A 27,046-nucleotide genomic window follows, 5' to 3' on the forward strand; every position below is an offset into this window, starting at 1 on the left:
TATATTTTCTTATATGGGTGACAAATATTTAGATTAGAAATTTGAATTTTGCTAATCATGAATTTAATTTAAGTATCAAATTTGTTGAGTACTTGGACTTAATGTTAAATCCATTAATCATGATGAATTTAATTTCGTGGTCAGGTAATTTGTTTTAACTCATATTTTTAAATGGTTAATGCTTGGATGTTGAATTTTGAGTGGTAGACTTAAACTTACAAAGTTTAATTGCGATGGATCACACCAGAACCTATTTTGCTTTCAACAAGCCATGATGGTGAACATGCAGATTGTTTTTGGATGCTGATAATTAAATTGAAAGATGGAAAGAAAACTGATGTGTTTTCTTCTGCAAAAGACTAAAAATTAAATTACTTCAAGAATCTCTCACAAAATATGAACAGTATATACCGATTTATACACCCCCTAAAAATTAAATTACTTTATGAATCTCTCACAAATACAAACAGCATATACAGATCCATACATCCCCTAAAAATTAAATTACTTTATGAATCTCTCACAAATACAAACAGTATATACAGATCCATACATCCCCTAAAATTTAAATTACTTTATGAATCTCTCACAAATACAAACAGTATATACAGATCTACTAGGAGATTGATATCATACGAACCGATAATTAATCAATATCTCGGACCAATAAAATGAATTATGCTTAATAGCAAAAATTATGGAGAGTAGTCTTTGCCTCCTGAGATACTGAAGACTTTCAAACCCCTAACAAATTAAAATAGTTCTATTATCCTCACGGTATAAATGAGAAAATTTAAAACCAGTATTCTGAAGAAGTTTTCTCCTCCTTATTTATAATATGAACTGGCAACTTGATGCATTACTGACTAGATTACAGCCACCTTATTGTTCCTTGTGTCGATGCCAGGTTTTGCAGATGGAGGCATCAAATTCAGCTTTCTGGTGGATGCCACTTGGCATCACATGGATGATACATCATGCAAAATAATTGTGTATACATAGCATTACTACTTATAATGTTTGAACAACAAACTGAAATTGCTCCTACAGTCTCCTCCTTTCCTGTACATGGCTAGTAAACTACCACACACCTCACAGAACCTAGCAGCCTCCTTCATAAACTGTGTAGATAAGTTTCTTGTGCTATTGTTTCCCTAACAAGCAGATAAGGACTATTTACATGAGGCTTTTCCTTGTAAAGCAATATACATCTCATAAACCAAACAAGCTTTCACCAAACTGTCACTTTGGCATCAGACCTCAGAAACAGTAGGGGAGTCTGGGGAAGGTAGGGCTTGCCACAACCAAGAGACTGAGGGAGCACAGGTTCAGTCATCTTCGACCTTGTAAGACTCCACCGTGATCTCAGATAGCCACAACCCCGGGAAGAGAGACTATGCAAAGCATGCAAACAAAAACCCAATCATCTATTAGTAAACAAAGACGAGGCAATTTGTTCTCTTATGTTCATTCATATAGATCTTGTTTCGTTCATCAAAATATATATCTATTCTAATTTATACAGGATACAGATATGCACATTCCGATTAGAAACAAGCCCATTTAGCATCCCATTTTTTTAATAGGATCAGTTAATTCGTATCAAAAGTTGGTTTACTGATTACTTTTAAACTCTGTAAATACCCTGACATCGCTAATGTCTTCTATGCTGCATATACCAAAATTCCAATAGAAAGACAACATGTTATTATCCAACATTGAGATAAAAACATATTATTATCAAATTCCTGATATTAAAAAAATCAAGATCCTAGAAAATGATGCCAACTCTCTCTCTCTCTCTCTCTCTCTCAACATATTTTCCTTTTTGACCCTATATGGACTTCCTAATCTTTTAGTATGTCTGAGATGTCTAATAAAATGTATTCCCTAAACACTGTACTGACTTCTTAATCTTTTCTTTTCATGTCTTCAAGTTTGAGTTGGGGTGAGGAGAAAAGCCATGAGGTCTTGTACCTAAAGAAACAGTTCTTTTGGCCTTTGGATGCTGTGACATATACAAATGGAGCCCATCTAATGATTCTTGATGGAGCAAATCAAAAGATTATTCAACTCTAACTTCTCAAAGCAAATAACAACATTAGTATTAGTGTTTTTTATTTGACAACTGAACATAGAGTCTTTTAATGTTTTAATTTTATCTTGACAAAAGTTATCTGCTGTAAGAAAAAAATAGTCAAACTTCAGCATAAAGAGCATTCTTTGAGGAGATTAATGAAATATGAAACTGTAGACATATTCAATCATGAAATATATGGAACTGTAGGAATGCACGAACTATATGAGCTTTGATCCACATACCAGTAGAAACCTATATGCATGAATACTCTGTAAGGGTATTATAAAATATTTTTTGGGTTAATATTTTGTATATTTGAACTCAGCTTCCTCCATTGATTTATAACTTCCATTATTATAGCACACACTGGAAGTTTTTCATTATTTTTATTCTGCAACTGAAAAAATTAGTTTGTTAATCAATAGTTGTGCTTCTTTCTGTTTTTATTGGCCATTCAATTGTCAATATGCTTCATGATTACCACTGGTGGATCTGTATAGATTAGTATGCACGATATATCTATATTTTAATTGGTTACATTACCATATATCTCTTATATGGAGGTAGCAATTTGTTTCATTATTTTAGCTAAGGATTTATCTCGACTTTTATACTAAAAATTTGTTGCTTCATATGAAAAAATGTGCCTTCCCATAGTGATTTAGATCAGCATGGATTTATTTACCTTCAAACCTTCACAGTCTGATGATTTTGAATGGACAAATTGATTCATTTATGGAATCCATTGGAAACAATATTCTCTTCATTACTCTTTCACATCTCTCCTTTAATTCTTTCAGAAATTACTTTCTTCACTAGAGCAAAGATAGGAAAATACAAAATGACTCACCCTATCAATTTGATAATATAGTTGGTGCATCCTTTAAGATCCTTTTGATGCTCTACCACAACTTTGCAACTACCTTCTGCATTTCCATGGACATCTGCTGCGCACTCCTATCATATCCCCCATGCTCCTACTATGAACTCTATTGATGCATCTTTCTACGTGGCCAAGTATTAATCAATTTATAAAAAATCCTTCCGTTGCATTACCTCCGTGCTATTATCAACCTTAGTACAAGTATGAGAAGGCTCCTTAACAATGATTTTCGACCGAAGTACCTATCTGAAGTGGCCTATCAATAAAGCGGTGCAAGCGAATGCCAGCACTCCAAAAATTAAGTATGTTGAAGCGAGCATAGGTAATTCATACACCATCAGGAGATTATAATTCTGGACTCACAAGCATTCTCATCGTACTCTGAGGTCCCCAACAGTTCTGATCAGGAAGAGCCTAAGAGACCGACCAAAGTTTTGAAACTAAGGAAGCCTATTCATATGGGCAAATTACAGATTAATACGGATCGCAATACTTCTTGAAAACCAATGGATCCTATTACTAACTTGGTCCAAAAATTGATCCAAGCCTCAAACCTGACCTTTTTATGTAGTTTCAACTATCCATAAATCAAAACTCTCTAATCTCTCTCCAAACCCCGAATTTTATATTATCTCCATACATTACCACTTCTCCCACAATTTTTATTGTCCCTCCTCTCTTCCCTCACTATTCTCCCTCCTGTCCTTTCAAATATATATATGAAGAGGTTGTGGGTAGATTAGAAATGACTGATTTGGTGATGTATGTTCAGCATACTTTCTCATGCTCAACCATTTAGCATCCTTAGATTCTTCCTATTAAGTCAAAATAACATTGGCAATAACCACTTTTATTATATAGTATTTTATAATCATAAGAATATAATATGTTATGCATATTGGATTGCTCATCCCCCCTCAAAGAACCAAATCTAATAGAATGTCCAAAAGACTTTGACATAAAGTCCATTAGAAACGACTTAAAATGTGATTCTATGCGAGACGCACATCCTCCTGCTCGACCCATTGAGTTGTATTGATTTAAGACATGCAGGATTGATGCCAAGATACAAAAGAAAAGACTAATTTGAAGGTGGCAAAATGGTAACTATACAAACGCTACCGGAGTTGTAGTGGAAATGCAGTTCCCAGATAACATTGAACAGCAAGATAATATAATTTAGGGTGATTAGAAAACAAAGGATGCTTACGTCGAGCAGGCGCTGTACGACCTTAGGCCGCTTCTTTGGCCGCCGGCGAGGCCGCGATCCCGTCACCGCGTAGATGTCCTCCTCGATCTCCTCCGCCGTCAGCGACACCGTCAACCCGATGTTCCTCTTCTTCTCCTGCTCGTCCGCAGCCGCCGCTTCCGCCACGGTAGGAGCCCCCGCTCTCGCGCATCCCCCGTGGCCGTTCCCATTCGGCGTCCGCCTCGCCCGTAGGTTCCACGGCCTTGCGACCTCCTGAGCGGCCCCCATCACAGAATCCGGCGCCGCAGTGTTCATCCGGTCGACCGCCTCCCGGAGGTGGCCCATAAGCTTCGCCCTCAACTCCTCCAAACCCCCGTCCTCGCCGCCGCCCTCAGCCGGAGGGGCCTCCCGGCAACCGAGATGCCCCGCGGCGGTGGTCCGGTCGCCACCGTTTCGGTCGACGGCAGCGCGGCGGGTCGCCTTCCGATCTCCCCATCTCGGGAGGGGGAGACGGTGGCGAAGGCTCGGCTCGAGATCGCCGTGCGGTGGGTCCTCCGCAGCCGCCATGGAGCGGGACGCCCAACGGTCGCCCGGAAGGTGACGGAAACTGATCTTTCTACCAGCGAAAGAAGGCGAGAAGGGCGGTGGTGGAAAGGCGGTGACAGTTACAGCCGCCGCCGAGGGAACAAACACACAGAAAAATAAGCCAGGGGGAAGGCGGAGAGGGGTTAATCTCAACGGCGTAAAGATGGGCATATTGGGAAATTAAAACGCCGCTTGATTGCTCTCTCTAAAACCGGCACACCCACAGTATACCCGAGCTAGAAAGCTGGTTATGTCGGTGTATCTCGGTGGGTCATCTACCGGGTGAACAAACGGGTTTTCGATGGGAATATTAACGAAACTCTTTGGGCAGTGATTCGTTAGTTGACACGTAGGCTGTCCGGAAGTACTTACTGGCCTCTCGAGCACGTGAGATTCACGTGGGACGTCTCCTCTCTCTGTCATGACAAGTTGATGGTCGGTGACATGGTTGACTCTACCCAATTCCAAGCATACAACTATGTACTAAAACGTAATTACATAAAATTAGAAAATAAATATTTATTAAGAATTAAGAAATGTAAATTACATGAACTTTCTGCAAATATATATGTTTTTATTTAATATATTTATTATCTCTTTTGATGAGATGAAAAGACTTTTAAGGCCCGAAGACATCGTTATAATTTCGGAAACACCCCTGGCCCTGTCTTCGATGACAATGTTAGCGAGGGTATGATGACAGCATTCATCAGGGCACGTCTCCTGTGTTATCGGGTTGGTGGAAGCCGGGAATCTCGCCCTCTCCCCCATCTTCCTCTTCGCCCCAGGAGGTGCATCTTTCTCCGATCCACTATTTTCCTTCTCTTAATGGTTTAGAGATCTTGCTGCTATGTTCTGTAGTCTTTTTCTTCTTCCTCACTGTTTTCTGCAAGGAATTGAGGCCGTGATGGATCTGCGATTTGAGCCGCAGTGTTTTTGTTACTTGAGGCTCACTTAATTCAGTCTAGGGCTTTACTCTGTTCTTGTTATTGGATCTGTCATGGAACTCATTTGGTTGGGGGATTGTTGTGGCTTTTGGTGCCTGGTGGAATGGGTTAACCATCTGTGAGAAATCTTACAATGATGAGTGAGTTAAACTGGTCAGAATTAACATATATTGAGTCAGACACTAATTCAATCCAAAAGCTTAAGCTTATAGATTGCGGGTTAGACTCGGATATATATCATATCCCCCTATTCATGTTGAGCTTAATTGTCTCCCCCTTAATCTTAATCGTAAGGATCTTAATCTTAATTGTAAGGGTAGGTGGTGTGACCAACTTTGTTCGCACCGCAAGCTTAACTTTAGTTACCAAGCTCATGCTGATTGGTCAGGATTAACATATATTCAGTCAGACACCAATTAATCCAGAAGCTTAAGCTTATAGATTGTGGGCTAAGCTCAGATATATATCATCCGACTCTCTCGATATTTACCAATGTGAAACTATTCTCTTGTTCCTCTTCAATCTCTCCTCACACATGAATATTTTCTAACACCGTCTTTGTCTTGGGACTCGATCTCTGCTATGCTTCTACTTTGAGAAACCGAATGTGCTTGTCAAATTTGTTCTCATGCATCCTCAGATGGCACAGTGTTCTTGCAAAAGGGTTCTGATTGTTTTTGTCTGGGATGACATCTCCTCACACGAGTTTGTGCTCTTTCCATGTTTTTCTCCTCCGCCTGAGTTACATTTATTGCATGAGTCCTCGAGCAAGTGATGTGTGATCATCTAAGTAGCAGGGATTCTGTCGCACTGCCTTCTTTTGCATTCTCGTATGGTGTATTAACCATGCATGGTTGTCCACTTGGATGTATGGTTAGGATGCGATCGCTCCCTACACGATTAAGGTCTTGAGTATTGATCAGTATGAGTGTTCCATGGTTCTTACATCGAATATGAAAAGAAGATATGGTTTTCATAGTACTTGATGATGCATTTTCTTCAATCTTCTGTTATATTTTGGTAATTGCAAACTGAAATCAGGCAATCAATTTGCAAGGCTTGAATGGCAAATTTTCAATTTTTGTACTCTTTGGGGTTGGACTGTTACATGGTGAGATGACATTTATGATGATTACCTTAGATATGTTAGTTTATATCACCCGTGTTCATAAGAATCTGCACTTTAACCTTGCGACCTCTTTATCCTAGTTCTTTATTTTGCCTCTCATCTCAACTTTATGGTGTATGTGGGAGCACAACCTCATGCTGATACCTGCATCTCATACTTCAGCTTTGATTTGTGATTTACTTGCAATGTAAATCTTTGAATCAGAATAATTGAGTCCAATCCAGCTTTAGTTATAGTTTTTTTTTAAAATATTTTTCCTGCATGATTGTGGTACTTTGCTTAGGATGTTTCTTGAGTTACTCATCATGCATTTTGAATCCTGGAAACCATCTTTTGCCTTTGGTTCTTCCTAGAGTAAAGTAACTTTGTAAAACACAGACTGAAAGCTTTCATTGTGACCCCACTTTGCAGAATTGTCAAACATATATTGAAATATTAGTTTCTTAATTTATTATTGACTTTCAGATGTTTAAATATTTTTTGGCAGAATTTCATCTATCTGGCTTTATCTTAACCAACCTTGTACTATTTTCCCTTAATCTGCTCGTTGTCATAATAATTTCTGTGAAATATTTAACAAGTTGGTCCTCGATCTATTCTTTTGATAGGTACTAGAAGATGGATTCCAGCAGGCGTCAGAGTGGAATTCAACAATTGTTGGCTGCAGAGCAGGAAGCACAGCGAATTGTCAATGAGGCTAGGAATGGTTGGTTCCTTCATTTTTTAATATCTTTTTCCTGTATGTAATGAAGAAAACAAAAACAGATCTTAATTAGTAATATATAGCTTTTTCAAATGTGATCTTCACATAATATACCTATGTATTAGCTGTTGGTTTTAGTATTCCTTGAATTTGGAATGTTGTGTAGCAGCTAAAAATTTAAATATTCAACCAAGAAAAGAAGTTTATGTTGATAGCCTTGAAGTAAGTTTATGAGGGGATACAATGTATATTCAATGAATTTGTATGTTTTAATTTATCTATCTTATGTCTAGCAGTCATGGGGTTGCTATATAAGGAATTTACTGTTGCATGATTTTAATTAGTTGCTATTAGTGTGTGTCATAGGAAAAGCAAATGTTTCTAGAACTACCTTTGACCAAGGTTTGAAATTTCAAACTGGTACCAATAATGATTCTTGGGTAGGCCGGTATACTGCTGGTGTGGTTTACATCCCCATGCCAACTAGTATGAATTCAACCAGAGAACTGGGGAGGTTGGTGGGGAGGCGCAGGAGGAGGAGGAAAAGGAGACACTGATAGAGGAAGAGGAGGCGACCATGTTGGAGGATGAGGCAGAGGAGAAGGTAAATGATGATGCAACAGGCTGAGGAGAAGATGGCGAGGCAGCGGTTGTATAGGACCACATGCAAAGGCCAGCGTAGAAGCAAAGAAGGTTGCTGTGGCTGAGGTGAAGGAGAAGATATGAGAGAGAGAGAGAGAGAGAGAGAGAGAGAGCTGAGAAGCCACCAGGGACAGAGGACAGCTTGTCAAACTAAGTGTCAAGCGTTAGGCTTTCCTCCAAAGATTCAATGTATTTGTCAGACTGTCTAACACAATAAGTGTTTCAGCCAATAAACACTATTTTGAGTTAGACCAAGCAAAATGGTACTTTCATGTACTAGCCATGGCTTAGATTTGTAAAAACTGGCTCGTACCAGCCGTGCGGTCAGTTTTTGAACCTTGCTTTCAACTATGTTTGAATCAGTCTAACATGTCCACTTTTTATGTGTAGAATTCATTGTTGGTAAAAATCTTGTAACATTTTAATCAAATTATTTTGGTGATATATATACACTATATATTCTGCTTGTTATTGCCCTTCATTTTCATAAAAACAAACTGCCATCATCTAAATAATTGGGTTATTTTCTTTTGATTAAGGGAACTGAACCCAAGTAGTTGAGATATTGTTATTGTTGCCTCCGAAGATGTATCTGGGGAAAACAATGAGATAGACAATTTTAAGATCTACTAATTTGTGGTTTGTATATCTTTTCTAAATAAATCTTGACTATCTATTACCGCATGCTGTGTTGTCTGTAAGTACTACCTGAATGATTAGATGATATGCATATGAAGCTAGTAATGAATTATATTTGTAATGCCTAAGTTTGTGATACTTTACGCAGCTAGAGTCCTTATTAATAAGGCTCAGTTCCAACTTTTGATATTTTTATAGCAAATTATTGCTAGTCAGTGATTTATGAACATGAGTTACATAAAAGTTGCTATGATATGATAACTTATGTCAAGATATACAAAGTATTTTGTTGTAGTACTTATCGCTATGGCAGTTTGTTAGTGTGGTGCCTTTTATTAGGAGGGTAATTTTGTGCTTATCAAGGATCTCTATTAAGTTCTTAGTTCTATTGGTCTTTAAGAAATTAGACTCATTGGATATGGAAAAGAATTATATTTATATGAACTTCATTTATGTAGGATTAAAGTGAGTGATCTTCTTAGTAGTTTTTGCATGTTTATTTTTTTGGTGGTGGGCTAGAGGGGATATTGTAATAACTGGGAATGAGTTATTTAGATAAAGGTGGACCACATTCCTCTATAGATTAAACAACCTTATGGTAGAGAGGTGCTGAAAAAATGCCACAAAATTTTGTATTCGTATGTGCATATGTTGCCACAAATACTTGTAAGGAATTATGAGGTAGTGGTTACTAGGAGATTAGCAAGACCATAAATATGCTCTCTTGGAGTGGATTTTTGTACTATTGAATTTTTTTTCAATTCAACATCTGTCTTAGTTTCCTTTAATTTTATTGCTTGAAAATTGTTTATGCAACTTTATTATCTGAGTTCTTTAGGGTGATACAATGACTAGATTATGATAAACGAAAACTAGAATTGCCGCAAGCAATAATTGGAGTTCTGTTGTACTGATAAAACTTTAAATTTCTAATTGAGGCCCAACTCATGAAAGGGGTGGTCTTACTCAGAAACGGTTTGTAAACAACGACAACGACCTCAAGACAACTCAAAAACAGAGAATGATGAACTTCAACTTGTACATAGTGAACCCTGACTTGTTGCTGTTACGTAGTTCTTGTTGAAATAGTCGAAAGCAATAAAAGATCACAAGAAAGCATGAGAGAATTATAGTCTCTAGTATTGTGCATAAACTTGGAGCCCATATAGATGGCTACTATGATAAGAGATTCTTATGCAGCTGTTTACAAAGATACGCTTTGGTTAATTTCTTTCTATCTTTCTCACAGACCTCTTCATGAGGTTGAACTATGATCTTAAATAGATTGATGATTTTCTATCCCCGAATTTATCATTTCATAATTGGAGCCTCTAACTGATCTCTGCTAGAAACAAAAACAAATCTGTGAAGCTTCTACCAATTGACGAAAATAACGTAGAAAGACTCATTTCGGTTTAGATTATTAATTCTTTGAGTATCTGTTTATCTTCTTATTGTTGGAGGAACTAATTGGAAAAGCGATAAGGGTTTGGCATTGCAAAGGGAGCTTATTCAGGGTCTAAAGTTGTTGGATGAGTCAGCTAATAAGAGTACAACCTTGTATCACAGCTAAAATGGCAAGGTTGAAGCAGGCTAAAGAAGAAGCTGACAAGGAGATTGCCGCATATCGTGCACAAATGGAAGCCGAGTTCCAGAGGAAGGTTGCTCAGGCAAGCGCCGGCCACCCCTTGGTAACGGGGCCTTTTATAGCTTCCCAATGCCCCCACTAATCTACTACTTTCTTGTGACAAAACAGAGCAGCGGAGATTCTGGTGCAAATGTAAAGCGCCTTGAGCTAGAAACCGAAGAGAAGATCCAGCACCTGAAGTCACAGGCAGCAAATATCTCCCAGGATGTGGTTCAAATGCTTTTGAAGCATGTGACCACCGTGAAGAATTAGCGATCATCTCGTGAGATCAACGCCATCAAATAATTTTGAACACCTAATTGGTCAGTTGACTCCAAACTTTTATCTGTAAGCATACGATGCAGTATTTGTGGTTCCTTGAATTAGCCGCCGCTTTTGTACTTCACCGTTTACATTATCCGCATGGAGTTTATGCGCACTGAGGTGTCATCCTTTGATAAAGTATGGAACGTTCGTTAAATTAAGCTCCTCGATTAACATGTCATCCTTAAACTCATTGTTATCATTTTTAATCTTTGTAAATAAATAATTTTGGATATTGTTGTCTTGGGGATGTAATCATAGTTATTCTCGTGCAATTAATTATTTATGTAGGGAAATAAAGGAAAACATAAATACATATAATGGAACTTAATTATTCTCCAGCATTCGTCACTTTTCGTACTTACATGAACATATAGTTTCATACGCGTGTCGGACTTCGATGACATATCCTCGTGGAACGCAAGCCAACCACTAAAGTCGATTCCTGCCGGGCTCCACGTTGAGGTCAATCTCCAAGTCGGCCCCACCGCCATAGCTCACCTTCCCGTCCACCGCTGACGGAGAACCAACGCCGTCATCTCCATCGGCAACCCCCTCGAAGTCCTCCAGTACGAACCTCGGCCTCCACCTCGGCGCCGCCACCTCCCTCCTTGCGATCTTCTTTTCGCCTCGGTCGTCGCCGCCGCCGTCTCGGATATCGTGGTGCTCCGACCACAACGACGACTTCGCGTCCTGCAACCGCCTGACGATGGCGAAGAACCGTTCCACCTCGTCCTCGGTCACCCGTCCGCGATCCTTCCTTTCTCCCTCGTCATCCGCGGCCGCGGCCAGCTGCCGTTTCCTCTTCTGGCTCTCCTCCATCGATCCCGGCGGCGGTAGCTGAGGCTTCTTGTCGTTAGGAAGAGCGAAGACGACCGCATAGCCGCATCTTTTACCACCACCGTAAGGAAAGGAAAGCAGAAGGCTCCAGAAGAGCGTAGGCGGTCACACCGATGTATGCCGTGTCGGATGATTCGTCCGTAGAGCTGTAACGCTGCATGCTCCATCAAAGATCACATCGAGTGACTTCCATGGCACTCGCCACCATTAATGAGCTTGCGCGGCAGAAAGGGACGGAGAGACGGAGGCCACAGAATTGTTGACCGCAAGAGCGTGGAAGAGACAAATACCGCTCGAGTCGGCATGCTTTTATTGTCTCCAGAAACAAAGGATGATGTGATAAGCTTCTCCTCTTTTGTCGTCCTAATGACGAATTACATGTAGGAATGTACTTCTTCTTCTCTAAATTACGATTCGTCGAAATTGAGTTATAAATTGATTATAGTCTCCATTGATGAATTTTATTGTCTCCTTTTTTTCCCTTTTTTTTCTATATTATAGTGTTTTTTTTATTACATTACAATATTTTCCAATATTATTGAAAAAACCACAATGTGGTGTAAAAATACTATAACATAATATTTTTACAAAATTTACACAAAAATATTATGTTACAATATTTTTAGTATTCTCGAAAACACTATATTATAGTTTTATTATTGAAAATATATTAATACGGTGTAAAAATATTATAACTAAACCGATTTACTGACTGATCTATAGGAAAAAAATATATTATCGATATTTATGATAAAATAAAACTTTTTTAAAAAAGAAAATACTTTTCAGAAAAAAAAAATCCAAAAAAAGCCATATAGGAAGGACATGTAAGTGAGAGCATGAAGACAAATCCAAAGACTCGCTCACCGTGACGTAGCTACCCATCAACCGCGATGACGTCAGTCTAGAGGAGGGATTCCTTCCACGACATTTACCGAATGAAGACCTTAAACAGTAATTCCACCTTCTTCTTCTATTTTTTTTTGGGTGCTAATGTTCTCTCTATCACCCATAAATAAAATATAAAAATAAAATAAAACCAAATATAATTGTCTAAAATGACCTAAAAATATCAGTTCTTATTTATGATAAGTTTTAGTTCCAGTAATTATAACATATTTTTTTTATTAAAATATAAGTGACAAAGGTAAGATTCGAACTTAAGATCTTATGATAAAAAAATAAAAAAAAATAAATGAGAAAGATGAAATTTCTTTTTCGTTCATAAATATCTCTCGCATGAACGCAATTAAGAATCATACTCGTAATTAATTAATCTATCATTTACTCGTACACCATATCCATGTGCAAGCTTCAACTTCAATGGTGGGTCCGATGGAGTTGACACCGCCCACTAAAGGCCGGACAAGCCAACGTAGACCAAGTTAGGTTTGAGGTCCAACTGGTCGAGGTAAGATCGAAGGGTCAATTTTAGAAAATGACCGAAGACAATGAAACTTCGATGATTTTTCTTATAAAATACTCCTAATTTAAGAAATTTTCAATTGATATATTCTTTTTCATCTTTCAACCAATACTTTTAATTCGAGAATATCAAGATTATCTATCCAAAAAAAAAAAATTTTGTTATCGCGCTTCTTAGTCTATTGAAATTACTGTAAAACCTATTTGAAGACACTATAAATTAATTAAATAAAATTAAAAATATACTAGAAATCATTTGATATATCATACATATTACGTTTACGTTTCAAATATATATTTATAATAGTTTAGAGATAATATCGCTTAAATAGAAATAAAAAAAGTAATTTATTATAGTGTTTTGGCCATCAGAACAACTTAAAATCTACTTAAAAATAAATGGTCTATGAGCAATGATAATCAAATATGATCTTACTTATAATGATTTTCAATAATATTTATATTTTCAGTGCCTCGATAAAAGTATTATAAACGCAATTGAAAAACAAGGCAAACGAAAATGTTGCAAATTTTTAAGGGGGTATTTTTGGATCTTTTTAAATTAAAAATATTATTTGAGAAAAAGTAAAATGAATGTACTGATTAGGAAATACCTAAAATATAAATATTTTATAGGAAAATATCCTAAAATTAATGTATACCATTTGTTTTGATGTTCTAATAGGTATAATTCATAATTAAAAAAAACCAAAATAACTTAGCTGGATTTGAAATACTCCATGAAATATGTCATGATTAACTCATGAGATCGAGATGATTTATTCGACGTAACATATTCTTGAAATATCATCATTTCGAGGATGAAAAAGAGTTTATATTGGATTTAATCTTAATTTTTTTTAAAGAATATTGCTGTGTGTTTAGTGAATGAATATTGCTTTCATAGACTCTCTTGATGTGACACATTCAACCAACTTTTTGAATCATATTAGATTTAAAGAAAATAATCCAATAAAAATTTTAAATGATTAATTTATGAACCAAAAATCCATATATTCCATCGAATTATTTCAAGTCCTTAATGACATGGGATTATTATTTGGTCCACTTTCTTAATGTCCAAACTCCTATACCACGAACACGAACATCCCTCTCCTTAACCCTAAACATCTAAATGTGGTGTCCCCAACCACCGTCGGCGTGATGAACGTGAATCCTCAACCCTGTGTGTAATGGTCTCATCAAGTTAACATCACACAGTGAATGAGTTGACATTGTATCCGACGCAGTCCGGCGTCCACCCTACGTCATCACGATTACGCCAGCTGAAGGAGCAAGCGCACGACCCACGTCGCGGAGGTTGACTCAGACGCGCAGAGTGCCGAGGAGATACCAAACGTCAACGAGGACGCGTCTCTATAAGAAACATGCCGCCTCCTCTCTTCCCATCTCGTCTCAACTCGATCACCTCCATCCATCCATTCTGGAGGATGGAACAAGGGAGCGAGAGAGGCAAGAGAGGGAGCCAGGCATCAACTGCACCTCCAGGAGGAGGAGGCAGCCGCCGAGAGGAGGAGGAGGAGGAGGAGGTGGACAAGTTCTACGCTTTGCTGGAAAAGATAAGAGCGATAAGAGAGTCGTTGAGGACGAGCAGAATCAAGAGGATGAAGACGGAAGCAGCTCCGGTTTGGAGGCCTAAGTTCGAGTTGGAGGACTTCATGGAGGGCGGCGAAGCTGGCAGCGCCGCTGTGGGCGAACACAGTCAGAAGAAGGCAGAGAGAAAGGAAGAAGAAGAAGAAGAAGAAGAAGAAGAAGAAGAAGAAGAAGACGAAGACGAGAAGAAGAGTAGTTTAGATCTATGTCTGTCTCTGTAAATGAATGTTTGTACAATTCGCATGCATCGGTGAAGAATTCCACTGCTTGTCCAACTCGCTGCTAATGTCTCTTCTGTGTTCTTTCTCTGGGAGGGAATGGCATCATCAGGTGTGAATGCCGGAGGAACACTGTGCAACAGCTACAAGTCAATGTAAATGGATTATTATTCTTCTGTTGGAGGTTCCAAATGTGAGTTGGACTGAAGGAAACAAGTCGTATAGATCGGAATAACGAGAGAGGAAAAGGCCGTAACGTATAGACCGGTAAATGCTGTCTTTTCATTGCGTAAAGGCAGACGAGTCTGCCGAGAGCCGATCTTTTCGTGGATGAACTAAAGACCACATGATGAGGGTGGCAGATGCTGCTGCTGCTGCTGCTGTTCATGACATGTCGAGGGGACCAACTCCCCCGCTTGAGTGCAGACGAAAAGATGACATGAAATACCAACGCCGGCCGACCCGCCATGGCTAGATTAGATTACGACGGACATGTGGTGGTGGATCGGATCGAGTGGATACCCAATCCAAACAGCCCTCTTTGGCACTCGGCAGCAGCATGTAACGATTGTTAGACTCATTCCGTACCCTCTTTGGCATTTGATAGGGGCAATGAACAGATAGAATAATTGACACCTATCAACTTCGTCGATTGATTCAAAGTCATTAAACAGTTTTAATAGTAATTCATCCCCTCTGAATCTTGTAAATTAATCTAAATCTCTTAATGTGTGATTGGATCAAAAGTGATGTAATCTTTTATTAATTGGACCAACTCAAAAACTTCAATACTATCAAAATTAAGAGAACAAATAAAATGACAAAACATTTATGCTAGCATTATCAACAACTCATTACTTTATGCCATCAGAACAAAGGGAAAAATGCAAAGATAGCTACTAATGGCAAATAAAATGACAATGGTTCGAAAAGCAACGTTCCTACCACGCTAGAGAGAGAGAGAGAGAGAGAGAGAGAGAGAGCTCCAAAAACAAAAAAAGAGGTCCAAAAACATACACCTACATAAGATAACCTGAAATGTGTGCGTCACAGTTGCTTAGAACACTAAAACCTAAGAATAGTGGCGGCACAAGAGTCATCGCCGAGTAGGCTGTCCACCGCTAGTAGCGTATCTCCCAAACTCTGATGGTTCCATCGGTGTAACCGGTGAACAGTGTGCTACCGTCGGCACTCCAAGTCAAGCTTGTGCAGTATAACATCTGTGCAAAGAGTGAGAAACATGGATAGATTTGAGTCAATTATCTGGCAACACTCTTTGGAATGAAACATTTCAAATCCATAAGCTTTCGACTTTGATTGGCCAATTAAAACACCAAGCACAACAAAATATATATAGAATTATCAGAAAATAAAAACGAATCATGCAAAAACGTCACCACAACTGCCTACAGCAGCTGCAAGACAAGTATTGCTGGGAAGATGTCTCTTGTACAAATACAACTTAGTTGGAACAGGCAGTCTTGGGTTGTCAATGTCAAAAATGTGATATAAAGCTGCAAAAGTCTATGCATCAACAATAAATAAATAAATCATGAAACTGAATGAATGTCCAACTAAAACAGGACATACTGGAATCTTCCCTAAATATGACTATAATCAACTTTAAATCAACTAACAGATTGAATAGTTTGTATGAACATCCACTACATATTTTTCTGAGAAATCCCATGCCCTCTTTAGAGGCTCCAGATTCTTATCCAGAGATCCTGCAAAATGAGGGGAGGGGTTTGAGGATGTCAATGACCTAAATCCAAATTTTCAGTATGGAAGATTCCGCAAAAGAAGTCGTATTATACTGGATTTAATATGATGAACACCTTGCTTCTTCCCAAATCTGATACTCTTGTGATATAACATGATGATTAAATCTAAGATTTCAGAAGAGAAGTGTGGTGGTGTCATACAATGACTTCTAAAGAAATCGCATGACAACAGACTGCAGAATTGTTTACATGTAAAAGGTCAACATGTAAGCCACTGAAGATACTATCTGATTTAGTTAGAGCATGGTGGTTCAAGGTCAAAGGATACGCCATAATTGTTCTACAACAACTAGTTGACACTATCCAAGACAAAATTAGATCCATTGAAAAGTGGATCTACAAAGATACAAGTGCAGAACCTTTCATAAAACACCCAGTTAATACATTAGACCAAACAAGACCCATACGTTAAACAAGCCTAAGCCAATCTACAGGTTACCACCGAAAATAAATACTGGGAGCAGTGATCTTTTATATGAAAAAGAACCTCAACTGTACCTAAGAAAAATGAAACTTAAGAAAATAATATGGGATTGATTTGATAGACAAAATAACAGGACCATTAATTAGAGCAAGTCAGATAAATCATTGGATTCTAGAAATATGTGCAAAATTTCTATATGTTTACCTATGCTGTGAGATGATACAAACCATCATCTTCTGAAAGGTTTTAGGACAATATAAATCATTTAAGATTATCGAACTGGTTATAATGACGAGAAAATTTTCAAGTCTGGTCAATTGAAAGAAGATAATTTAGCACTTGCCAGACAATGACAAATACAACAAAGTGAACAAAGAGCTTCAAAAAATTAAAAAAAAAAAAGAAAATTGCATCATATGTAAAAGAAAATCAGTTGCTATCACATTATTTAATTATTAAAGAACTTTAAATCATAAGCAAATTAATACACAATAAAATTTGTTAAATAATTAAGAAATCTAAAATCCCATGTGCCTGCTGATGGAATGAAGCAGCACTTATGAACTGTAAGATTTACTGACTCATGAAATTGTAACACTAATCCAAGAGAATTGAGAAGAAACTTCATTTTCAAAAAGATTACCATATTTTAAAAAAATAAAAAGTACTCTAATTAAGTGGCTTATGTTCTTATTTTTCACCTACATGGATGTAGTTTGCCAGAGCCAAGCCTATCAATCCTATTCTAGACCATTCCTTATGTCTAAAAGGCTTTAAACGGTTGCTACCTGGTTTCACGAGCATAAATATTACACTCTTCAACAATTACAGATCATAAAAACTCTAAATAAACAGAAATAACAAATTCTCATATAAGAAATCCCAGTTATATCAACTGACAGAAATAGCAACAAGAATAAAAAAAGCATGAGCCACAATCCCAATAAAATAAATGTGCAGCAGGAGGGATAAAAACAGAAACTACAATAATCCAGTTTACATTATGTTCCCCTAACTAATACAGGTATTACATAATGTTAAACTAACTAGTACTCCAAGAATATCCCGAAATGGACATCTTGATGGCATGTGCAGTCAAGATATCGGGACCTCAAATGTCAATGTTGGCATCTTATGTGCATGGTCTCAGTGAAATACAGCTAACAAACATCTTAGCAACTAGTTAATAGCTAAGGAACACACTTTTGGAGAATGAGCACAAAGTAAGTCATTATTTCAGATATATCAAAACAAAGTTTTCTGTTATAGAAAGTGATACATATACAATTTTATCACTTCTTAGCATACCATAGTCCTAAATAATGATGATCAAAGGATAATTGGAACTGGATGCGAAGAAGACCCATGGAAAGCACATCTAAAACTCTAATTAGTCATGATCTTACTGAATGCAAGATAAATTGACCGTAACTAAGCTTCCAATTTAAATCAAATGGTGGCAGAAAGATCGTTCTTTGTTGAACCTAATATTCTGAAATCCTATCAGTACATGCACAAGGCCGGTTCTACAGAGGCCCTCGCAAATATAAGAGTTGCATCATTGGAATCAACAGAATTTGATGTATTTGTTTTAATTCACTACCTAAATGAACCGATTACCTGATTCTTAGTGGTAGTGATCTCAGGCTTGAGATCCTGCACGATGGACTTGCTCTCAAGATCCCAGATCTTCACGCTCTCCTGAGTGGCAGCGCAAAGCCAGTATCGGTTGGGACTGAAACAGAGGGAGTGGATGATGGCCCCGGCATCAAGCGAGTAGAGGCGCTTCCCCTCGGCGAGGTCCCAGAGCAGCGTGACCCCATCCTTACCACCGCTGGCGCAAAGGGAGCCGTCCGGGCTGACGGCAACCGTGTTGACGGAGCCGGCGTGGCCAGCGAGTGTGCATCGGAGCTTGCAGTTGGTCAAGTTCCAGACCTTGACGGTACGGTCCCAGGAGCCGGAAACAATGGTAGGCTGGTACGCGTTGGGGCTGAAACGGACGCAGCTAACCCAGTTGGTGTGAGCATCGGCGTCCTGGATGGTGTACTTGCACTCGCCGAGGGTGTTCCAGAGCTTGATGGTGCCGTCGCGGGAGGCAGACACGATCTGGCGATTGTCGATAGAGAAGGCGACGGAAAGAACGTCCTTGGTGTGGCCGAAGAAGCGGCGGGTGGTGACACCGGTGGAGAGATCCCAGAGACGGAGATCGCCGTCCCAGGAACCGGAGAGGGCAAATTGGCCATCGGAAGAGAGGACCACGTCCTGGACGAAGTGGGAGTGCCCGGTCAGGCGCCGCCGGGGGACGCCGTAGGAGCCGACGCCACTCCCGTCCGCGGAGGCGGCTGGGGCGTCCTTGGTGAGGTGCCACACGAGTACGGACTTGTCCCGGGAGGAGGATACAATCATGTCAGAGTTGTCGATGGGGGCCGCGATGGCCGTCACCATGTCGGTGTGGCCACGCATCGTGCCGCGGAGGACCAGAGTGTCGGCCATCTTCGGATGTGCGGCAGAGAGGAGGAGAAGGGCGTCGGCTGCTAGGGGTCAAAGGAGGGGGTGAGAAGAGGCGATCAGCAGAGATGACCTCAAATATGGGAGGACCGGCTAGGGTTTTGGACGCTGCACGAGAGGAGGTTGTCAAATTGCTCGAGCCAGGCCTTCAACCCCAGGTTATTGAGTTCGAGCCGCTATACAAAAGCCCAATGGAATCCGGTCTGGTTCAATGTTCCGAGACGAACTAGAACCGCATAGTCATGTCCATTTCAATCGAACCAAAATGACGATGGATGTGTGATGTCGATTTGATCGGATTCCAATCTTTGAATCCGAATACGAATCCAAATTCGAATCCAATTCAATTTAAAGCACCCAAAGTTCTCTGTCATCCCCAAACCGCCGCAAGCCGCCAACAAACTCCCGCGTCGACGATCGCGCGGACGTCGCCTCTTCTATCACCATCATGGCCGCCGCAGCCGCCTCCTTTTCGTCCTCTGTGTCTTTGTCCTCCTCAAGTCACCACCGTCGTCTCACCTGCAAGGACAATACCAGAGTAATCGGAACGTTAAGCCCCTCCCCCCGCCTTCGGAACCCTAGCGCCCCTCATCCTCCGCCACCGCCGCCGCGGGTCCTCGGTCTCCTCCGCCTACACTGCCTCCGTTGAGGCCAGCGGATGTGGCAGTAATGAGCACCAGGATCAGCGATCGAAGATCCGGCGGCCGGCTGAGGAGAACATCCGCGACGAGGCGTACCGGCGCGACGAGGGAAACGCGTCGCACGGCTTCTTGGCGTGCTATGTGCGCTTCAACGCTCCCGTCAACTGCGGCGAGACCGGCTCCTCGTGGTGTTCAAACATCGAAAATGGGTAAAACTAGATGATCGGATCGTAATATTTGACGTGATGTTTGATATTAGAGCCATTTGTAGATGGAGTGAAAAAAAAAAAAAAATATATATATATATATATATATATATATATATATATATATATATATATATATAATGTGAAGCCACCGTTAAACTACGCTTGACATATACTATATTAATATTTGATTTAAGTTAGTTGGAACCATCATTGGCCTATGTTTCATGTGTGATCTCTTCAACTCCCGCATTAGCAGCACCATATACTCTTATGGCTTTAGCATCAATCAACTAGTCAACATAGGGAAGGGATAACTGCTTTCTCGGCATGTTTTAATGAGATTAATATACTCAATACGTATTCTTTAGTTTATAATATCATCGAGTCATTAGAGGTATTGAATGTTTATAATGAACCTTACTAATAACAACTTATTTATCTCCTTACTAATTACTCATTGGTGATCAGAAGTAAACTTATGAAGTCTTTACTTTGATCATGTCTTGAAGGAAATGTTCATATAATGTTGAGTTAGGTTGATTCCTAGTATGTCCCTTCGTCACGACGTAAATATCTTAATAATTTTCTGAAGAAAATTAATGAGTTACACCTATCTCTCGTTGGGAAGGGTCGTCCCAACTTAAACAATTTGGTAGGCTCGAGCTTTATCTAAGGGCACTTTAATCAGCGACTCTAGTAGCTCGAGATACAGGATGGACTTGGCCAAGTCTTGGGGGTCTATAGGTGGTGCCTCAAGTAAAACTTTATTCAGTAGGAGACTGTCATTAGGTAGTACTGGCGTGGTTTCCTTGGGTTGCTTCACAGATGTTGGCTCTCATCGAGAATTTCATCACCATATGGTAAGTCAATACCAATGCCCTCAAGTTATTCAGTATTAGTCGACCTATGATTACGATGTACAAAGAGGGGATATACACCATCATAAACTTTGTTAATATTGTTTTGGAGTAGAGTTTGTCTATGAATGTAACATGCAAGTTCACGATCCCAAGAGGGGAGGTAGAATCACGAGTGAATTCCGTCAAAGAAGAAGTTATTTATGTATATTCATTAGTTGATGGTTCAAGTTTTCGAAAAGCATCAAAGTAGAGGATGTCAATAGAGTTACATATATCGGTCAGAACTCTCTTCATCTAGGCATTAATCACTCACAAAGACCACCAAAGTATCATCATGATTTAGGTTGAGTGATTTTATCTCTTCTTCCTTGGAAGTTATGTTTAAGTCGCCTTTCATTCTTGGCTCTTTTAAATGGTTGCTTGAATATAAGCTTTATGATTCAAGGAGTTATTCCCCCACCAAGATAGGTTCACCAATGATGACATCAATTTATTTTAGCATCGGCTCTTGAGGTTGGGGTGAGGTCGGTACTTTCTAAAAACTACATGAGGTTTCACCGCTATATTATCATGGACAAAGCTATAAATAGAGTAATCGATTTAATACTCACGTATATCTATGTAATACTCACGTATATTTATGTCTTACGATTTGTTCATGCTTTACATAACATATAGAGGGCTGACGGTAGGCTTGGAATCCCCATTTTGATTGGTTTTGATAGTTGTTTTTAGGCTTGTAAGCGAAGGTTGTGTTATGTGGGCATTTGTAGGGATTTTAGTCTACGATACACCTTCTTAGACCATTTGTCATGTAACCATTCAAAGCTTGTGAAATTCATATTTGAAATTTACATTACCTATCAAGTGCTTGCTGAAATGGTTGCTTGTGAATCCTGAGTTAAATGTTTTCTTTACTTATCTTCTCTTTTGTAGGTCCTTAAGAGATCATAAGAGATTTTAATGATGTTGACCCTTTACGAACGAATACTTAATTGTGCCGTACAACTAAGTCTATGACAATTGGTATCAAAGTGAGATAAGCATATATAGAAACTCTTGGCATACAAATGTGGGAGCTCCATTTCGATGAACGACACGATAACAAAAAGTGCTATGAATTCAAGGAGTGAACGCCATGGTACCATAAAGGCGGGTCTTCCATGCATGTATAAAATTTTACATTGGATGAAAGCCTTGATTATCAATATATGGAGGCTATGTATCACTATGGGAGAATTCCAAATACAAATACCAATGAGTCTCATGGGGAGACTTGATCATACAGAGTTATGATTGGAGCGAGTTGAGAGTTAGATTGCTCCAGAGCTCACATTCGTTTAAGGGAGCTCGACAAATTAGAGGACAAGGCCGAGTAAGCGAATGTTGCTACTAAATAAACTGAGAACATAATCGACGCGAGCCCTGAAACATGATAGCGAAAGCCATGCATGAGAGTTACAGTTTGTTTTTCCATTGACTAATGGGTACTGCTTGGAGAACATAAAGTTATTGAAGCAGGTAGTCAAAAAGGGAAAAAAAGTGACGACGAGTCCAAAGTGACTTAACTACCTAAAACAAGAGTTAGTTAGACTAGAGGTGGACTTGGAGTGTCATAGTACTATAGAGGCAGATCTACCGATCATGAAGAAAGAGATGCAAATGCGAGGCAAATGATAGTAATTTCATGGGCATAACAATGTCATTGTATCATAGAGGCAAGACTTTCATGGAGTCATTGATCCCTTACACTTATAAAGAGAGAGCGTTAGTCATGAAAGGGCCGAGGAGATGGAGAATACAGAGGCAAACTCCAAGTACCAAGGAGAATACTAAGGCAAACTCCAAGTACGGAGGCAAGGTTGAAGGGCAGTGGCTAAGAAATTTTGTAAGACCAGTATCAATGAGCTTCTCGTCAAAATAGCCGAAAGTGAAGGACTACGGGTCGATACAAGAGTGCTTAACAAAGGAATGAAATATGCAGTACGTGGTGCTATACCTTTTCTAATCAGAGGAGTAGGCGACAGAAATGATATAGAAGATGGTACAATCCCAGAGGCAATCAAAACTATCAAAGACTTACTGCAAGTTGGGGTGAAATTTTGCTCTTTTTGAGCAAAACTTCTTGCATTCTAGAAATTTGATGGTAATAAGAAAGAAAATCAGAATAGTTAACTCAACGCAAGGAGTGTAAACGCTTCGAGTGCTTTGGAAGTGTGAGCAAAGAGTAGGTGAAGGCTAGTAATCAACTTCATGCATATAGTACAACCCTCGAGGAGGCAAGCGAAGTTAAGTAACCTTTACCTTCTCAACTTTTAAGAGAATGAACGAAATCGAGTATCCCAGTTCTCCTATTTATCTAGTAGAGGAGCTCTGCACAGGTTTAGAGACCCTTTGAAGAAACTTAGTGGGAGACAAATAGTTATCAAATCCTCACCAATGATGATCGATACTATTCAGAATAGACTATTCGCTTCAATTTTCAACAGAATGTCAATCGAAATGAAAGTGATACGAACCTACTTGGAAGTGATAACTAAATGGAAAAAGAATGGATGGACGAATTTTATAGAGGAAAGGCCCCAAAAACTTTAAAGTTTGTGATGCGATATTCGTTAAAGCTCTAACATGCATCTATCCAGTTCAAGCGACATGAGACATTTAAGAGACTAGGGCATAACAAGGATGACCTTTTCGTTCATCTAACAAGGATTAACATAACTCAGTCGATCTCATACTAGAGTCAGAGTTATTGACAAGTTGAAGTAGTATAGCGAATCAAAGTTGGATTACTCAACAATAATGGTGGAGAGTAGTTGGGAGCCAAGAGGCATGGTGTAGTTGGAGTAGAAGATTGAAGATTCAGCAAAGGCGAGAAGATGCAATGTTCGCAAAGGCTTCGACGAGGACGTCAAAGGAATAAGTGGAGGAGAATATCATGGATAAAACTATAAAGAGGGTGTTCGATGTAATACTCATGTATGTTTATGTCTTTCATTTTTGTTTATGTTTTGCACTATATATAAAGGACTGACAATAGGCTTGACAACCCCATTTTTGTTACCTTTAGTGGCTGTTTTAGGCTTGTAAATGAAGATTGTGTCATATGGGCACTTGTGGAGATTTTGGTTTGTGGTGGACCTTCTTGGACCTTTTGTCATGCGATTGTTCAGTTCTTGTGAAGTTCATGTTTGCAATTTGCATTGTTTATCAAGTGTTTACTGAAATGATTGCTTGTGGATCCTAAGTTAAACGCTTTCTCTAACCTATTTTATCTTTTGTAAGTCTTTAAGAGACCCTAAGAGGTTTCGAGGAGGTTGACCTTTTACGGACGGACACGCAAGGGTATCACATGACTTAGGCAGAACCAGCTAAGTTTGTGACAATATAAGCTCTTCAATCTACTATTTTATATTGTGACATTCTTTGGTGTCATGATTTTCTACTTCTAACATATCAACTAAGCATATAAACTAAGTCTACGAGTGTTTCTTCTTCCCTCCACTTGAGTTTGAGGAGTGTTGTCGCTTAAAGGCCAAGGGCATAAGTTCTCGAGGATATGAAGTTCGAACTCCCTCACCAACTGGGCAAAGGAGCATATAGAAAATAACTTCAAGAGAGCGTACAATTATCATGCTAAGCCTCTTAACCTAATCGAGAAGGCATGATACTTTAGGGTGTCCAAGGTGTCATATAATGGTATCTGGGCATAGAACGCTATAATATGCTCCATCGAGTCAATGCTACCATTGACTGCTTCAAGCATGTGAGATGAAAGTTTGTTAGAATCGCTTCCTCCTTGATTTTCTAGGTGAATGACAACTGACCTAAGGTAGGGTCGACCAACGTCTCCCATTTTAATTGTTGGAACTATAGATGCATCTCCTTCAAATTTCGGTCTATCTACTGTAGTTAGATCCATAGGGAATCCTTCATCGAGTCCGTTGATTGAGTTTTAAATTCAGGCGAGGAAGAGTGAAAGTGGTATGATCTGTTGAATTTCATGATCGATGATCAAAGTACCCCCTCGACTGACGATTCGATGGGCCTCAAGCACTCTTGAGATATCAACACTATATTGGGAAATCTCGGCAAGTGCCGATAGTGATGGAGTCGAGGATTATGACTGAGTTGGTGGAGTTGCCTATTGGGCCAAAATCAGAGCGGCGGCTTGTCTCATGCTTGTTATTATATGTGCTTACTAAGTTAGGTTTAAAAACACCTCAACAGGGATAAAGAGGTGGCCCAATGCTGTCCCTGGAGGTGAAAGACCCAAATTGTTGAATAGGCGCTAGTACGCATTTGAGTTTGCATCGAGGTGGATTCTCCAGTGTGTGGAGAGGATGGTTGTTAATCGACTTGGGTGAAAGTACTGTGAGTCGGAGGCAAAGCTTTTTTGTTTGAGCGTTCATTGAGAGGATTGACAGGTGGTTGTTCCTATGACATTGAGTGCTCTTTCTAGCACAAAAAATGTTACAGGAAGGTGTTATTGATGCCCAGATCAGCCCAATGTAGTCTGAACCTGTATACATATGGTTGCCCAAGGTGCTTCCGAGATGAAAACACTAAACTCTCGAGGTGCCAGTTACACAAAGACTGAGGTCAAAAGAGATTTTTAGACCCGATTCCTTTGTCACACAAGTTAGTAATTTGAGGTCTATGAGTACAAATACAAGTACTAAAAAAAAAAGTTAACCCCTTACTCATCGTGTTGAAGACGAGCTTTTATACTTAGTTATAAAAAGATGGAATATGAAATATTCTACGAGGTAACCTTTAATCGCCTCCAATGGTCCTCTCTTGGCCTCTTGTTCATATGGGCGACAACGGGGGGGGGACAACCTTATGCTGCCTACCTTGAACCTACTTTGGACTCTTATCCATGCGAGTAGATGACTCAAAGTGACTTGGATCTCTTCCCCCCATGACTCCACGTAATGATTATGTGTTGATTATATGATGATATACTCCCTACCATCATGAGAGATAGCTTTTAACTATATTTAACAATCTCAATTTGATATTTTTTTTCTATGTAGATGATAATGATGAAGAGAACCCATACTAAGCGAACGAACCAATAAAAGTATTTTTTGTCTCATTCTTGTACATCACGTGGAGGATATATAACAAATAATAATAATGGTAATGATAATGATATTAATAACGAAGATAGTAATGATAAAATTACTGGTAATAAAATTCTTTTGATTGCATTTGCATTGCTTGTGACTTTGATTCATATGCAGTCTGCTGGGTTTACCATTACCGGTTATTGTCCTGATCGCCGTAGGTAGATGCATCCGCGTTGGATTCGATGAGAAAACGATCAATTTGCTCCATACAGATTTGTTTTATGTTGCGACGGGTTCTTTTACTCGTACAGCGTCGCACACATTGGCACTTTGTTATCGAGAAGCTCACCATGATGACGCCAGTGCTGATGCAAATGGACTTCCAAGTAAGAACAAATAAACAACTAATAATAATAAATAAAATTACAAAACAAGCTTAGATGGTAGTCATAATCATTAGGCAATTGGCAATTGCCAAAGTTTTCCTCTTTTCCCCCTTTTTTTTGGCTTGAAATGTTAAATTTCTAACCCTAAAAATAACATATTATTGTAGTATTTTCAAATTCTTAATTTTCTCTTTGCTGAACTTTCTTTTTTTGGGTGAACTAGGAAGATCATCACAAAAAGGGATTCGATCATTCACCAAAAGGAAACAGATAGATCAAGCAAGAGAACAGTTTGAATCTTGAACACCAAACCA

The 27,046-nt window shown here is 39.2% G+C and overlaps 4 protein-coding genes across 4 annotated transcripts; 1 reads left to right on the forward strand and 3 right to left on the reverse strand.

Moving 5' to 3' along the window:
• Positions 1–978: 978 nt before the first annotated feature.
• LOC135658467 (uncharacterized) lies at positions 979–4,865 on the reverse strand. Its single transcript, XM_065176124.1, has 2 exons — positions 4,174–4,865; positions 979–1,394 (listed from the first exon to the last, which is right to left on the reverse strand). Exons 1-2 carry the CDS (start codon positions 4,717–4,719, stop codon positions 1,329–1,331), a joined length of 612 nt encoding a protein of 203 aa, XP_065032196.1. The 5' UTR covers positions 4,720–4,865; the 3' UTR covers positions 979–1,328.
• A 533-nt stretch (positions 4,866–5,398) lies between these two features.
• Positions 5,399–10,990, forward strand: LOC103968940 (V-type proton ATPase subunit G). The gene is made up of 4 exons (XM_009382345.3): positions 5,399–5,528; positions 7,422–7,519; positions 10,367–10,467; positions 10,554–10,990. The coding sequence occupies exons 2-4, from the start codon at positions 7,432–7,434 to the stop codon at positions 10,695–10,697; spliced, it is 333 nt and encodes a 110-aa protein (XP_009380620.2). The 5' UTR covers positions 5,399–5,528; positions 7,422–7,431; the 3' UTR covers positions 10,698–10,990.
• Positions 10,991–11,180: 190 nt separating this feature from the next.
• On the reverse strand, positions 11,181–11,570 carry LOC135672175 (NRR repressor homolog 1-like). Its single transcript, XM_065180632.1, has one exon. It carries the CDS (start codon positions 11,568–11,570, stop codon positions 11,181–11,183), a length of 390 nt encoding a protein of 129 aa, XP_065036704.1.
• Positions 11,571–15,720: 4,150 nt separating this feature from the next.
• LOC135658498 (small ribosomal subunit protein RACK1z-like) lies at positions 15,721–19,700 on the reverse strand. The gene is made up of 2 exons (XM_065176125.1): positions 18,674–19,700; positions 15,721–16,065 (listed from the first exon to the last, which is right to left on the reverse strand). The coding sequence occupies exons 1-2, from the start codon at positions 19,544–19,546 to the stop codon at positions 15,967–15,969; spliced, it is 972 nt and encodes a 323-aa protein (XP_065032197.1). The 5' UTR covers positions 19,547–19,700; the 3' UTR covers positions 15,721–15,966.
• Positions 19,701–27,046: the final 7,346 nt, after the last annotated feature.

The sequence above is a fragment of the Musa acuminata genome, chromosome BXJ1-4, assembly GCF_036884655.1.
Source record: "Musa acuminata AAA Group cultivar baxijiao chromosome BXJ1-4, Cavendish_Baxijiao_AAA, whole genome shotgun sequence".
Classification (NCBI taxonomy): domain Eukaryota; kingdom Viridiplantae; phylum Streptophyta; class Magnoliopsida; order Zingiberales; family Musaceae; genus Musa; species Musa acuminata.

Bases quoted from the DNA above. Each gene is read 5' to 3' on its own strand.
- LOC135658467 (XM_065176124.1), bottom strand. From the start codon at position 4,719: ATGGCGGCTGCGGAGGACCCACCGCACGGCGATCTCGAGCCGAGCCTT. The intron at 1,395-4,173 runs GTAAGCATCCTT...TGCTTTGCATAG, and splicing joins TCGTACAGCGCCTGCTCGAC to TCTCTCTTCCCGGGGTTGTG.
- LOC135658498 (XM_065176125.1), bottom strand. From the start codon at position 19,546: ATGGCCGACACTCTGGTCCTCCGCGGCACGATGCGTGGCCACACCGAC. The intron at 16,066-18,673 runs GTAATCGGTTCA...CTCTTTGCACAG, and splicing joins TCACTACCACTAAGAATCAG to ATGTTATACTGCACAAGCTT.
- LOC135672175 (XM_065180632.1), bottom strand. From the start codon at position 11,570: ATGGAGGAGAGCCAGAAGAGGAAACGGCAGCTGGCCGCGGCCGCGGAT.
- LOC103968940 (XM_009382345.3), top strand. From the start codon at position 7,432: ATGGATTCCAGCAGGCGTCAGAGTGGAATTCAACAATTGTTGGCTGCA. The intron at 7,520-10,366 runs GTTGGTTCCTTC...CTTGTATCACAG, and splicing joins TGTCAATGAGGCTAGGAATG to CTAAAATGGCAAGGTTGAAG. The intron at 10,468-10,553 runs GCAAGCGCCGGC...GTGACAAAACAG, and splicing joins TCCAGAGGAAGGTTGCTCAG to AGCAGCGGAGATTCTGGTGC.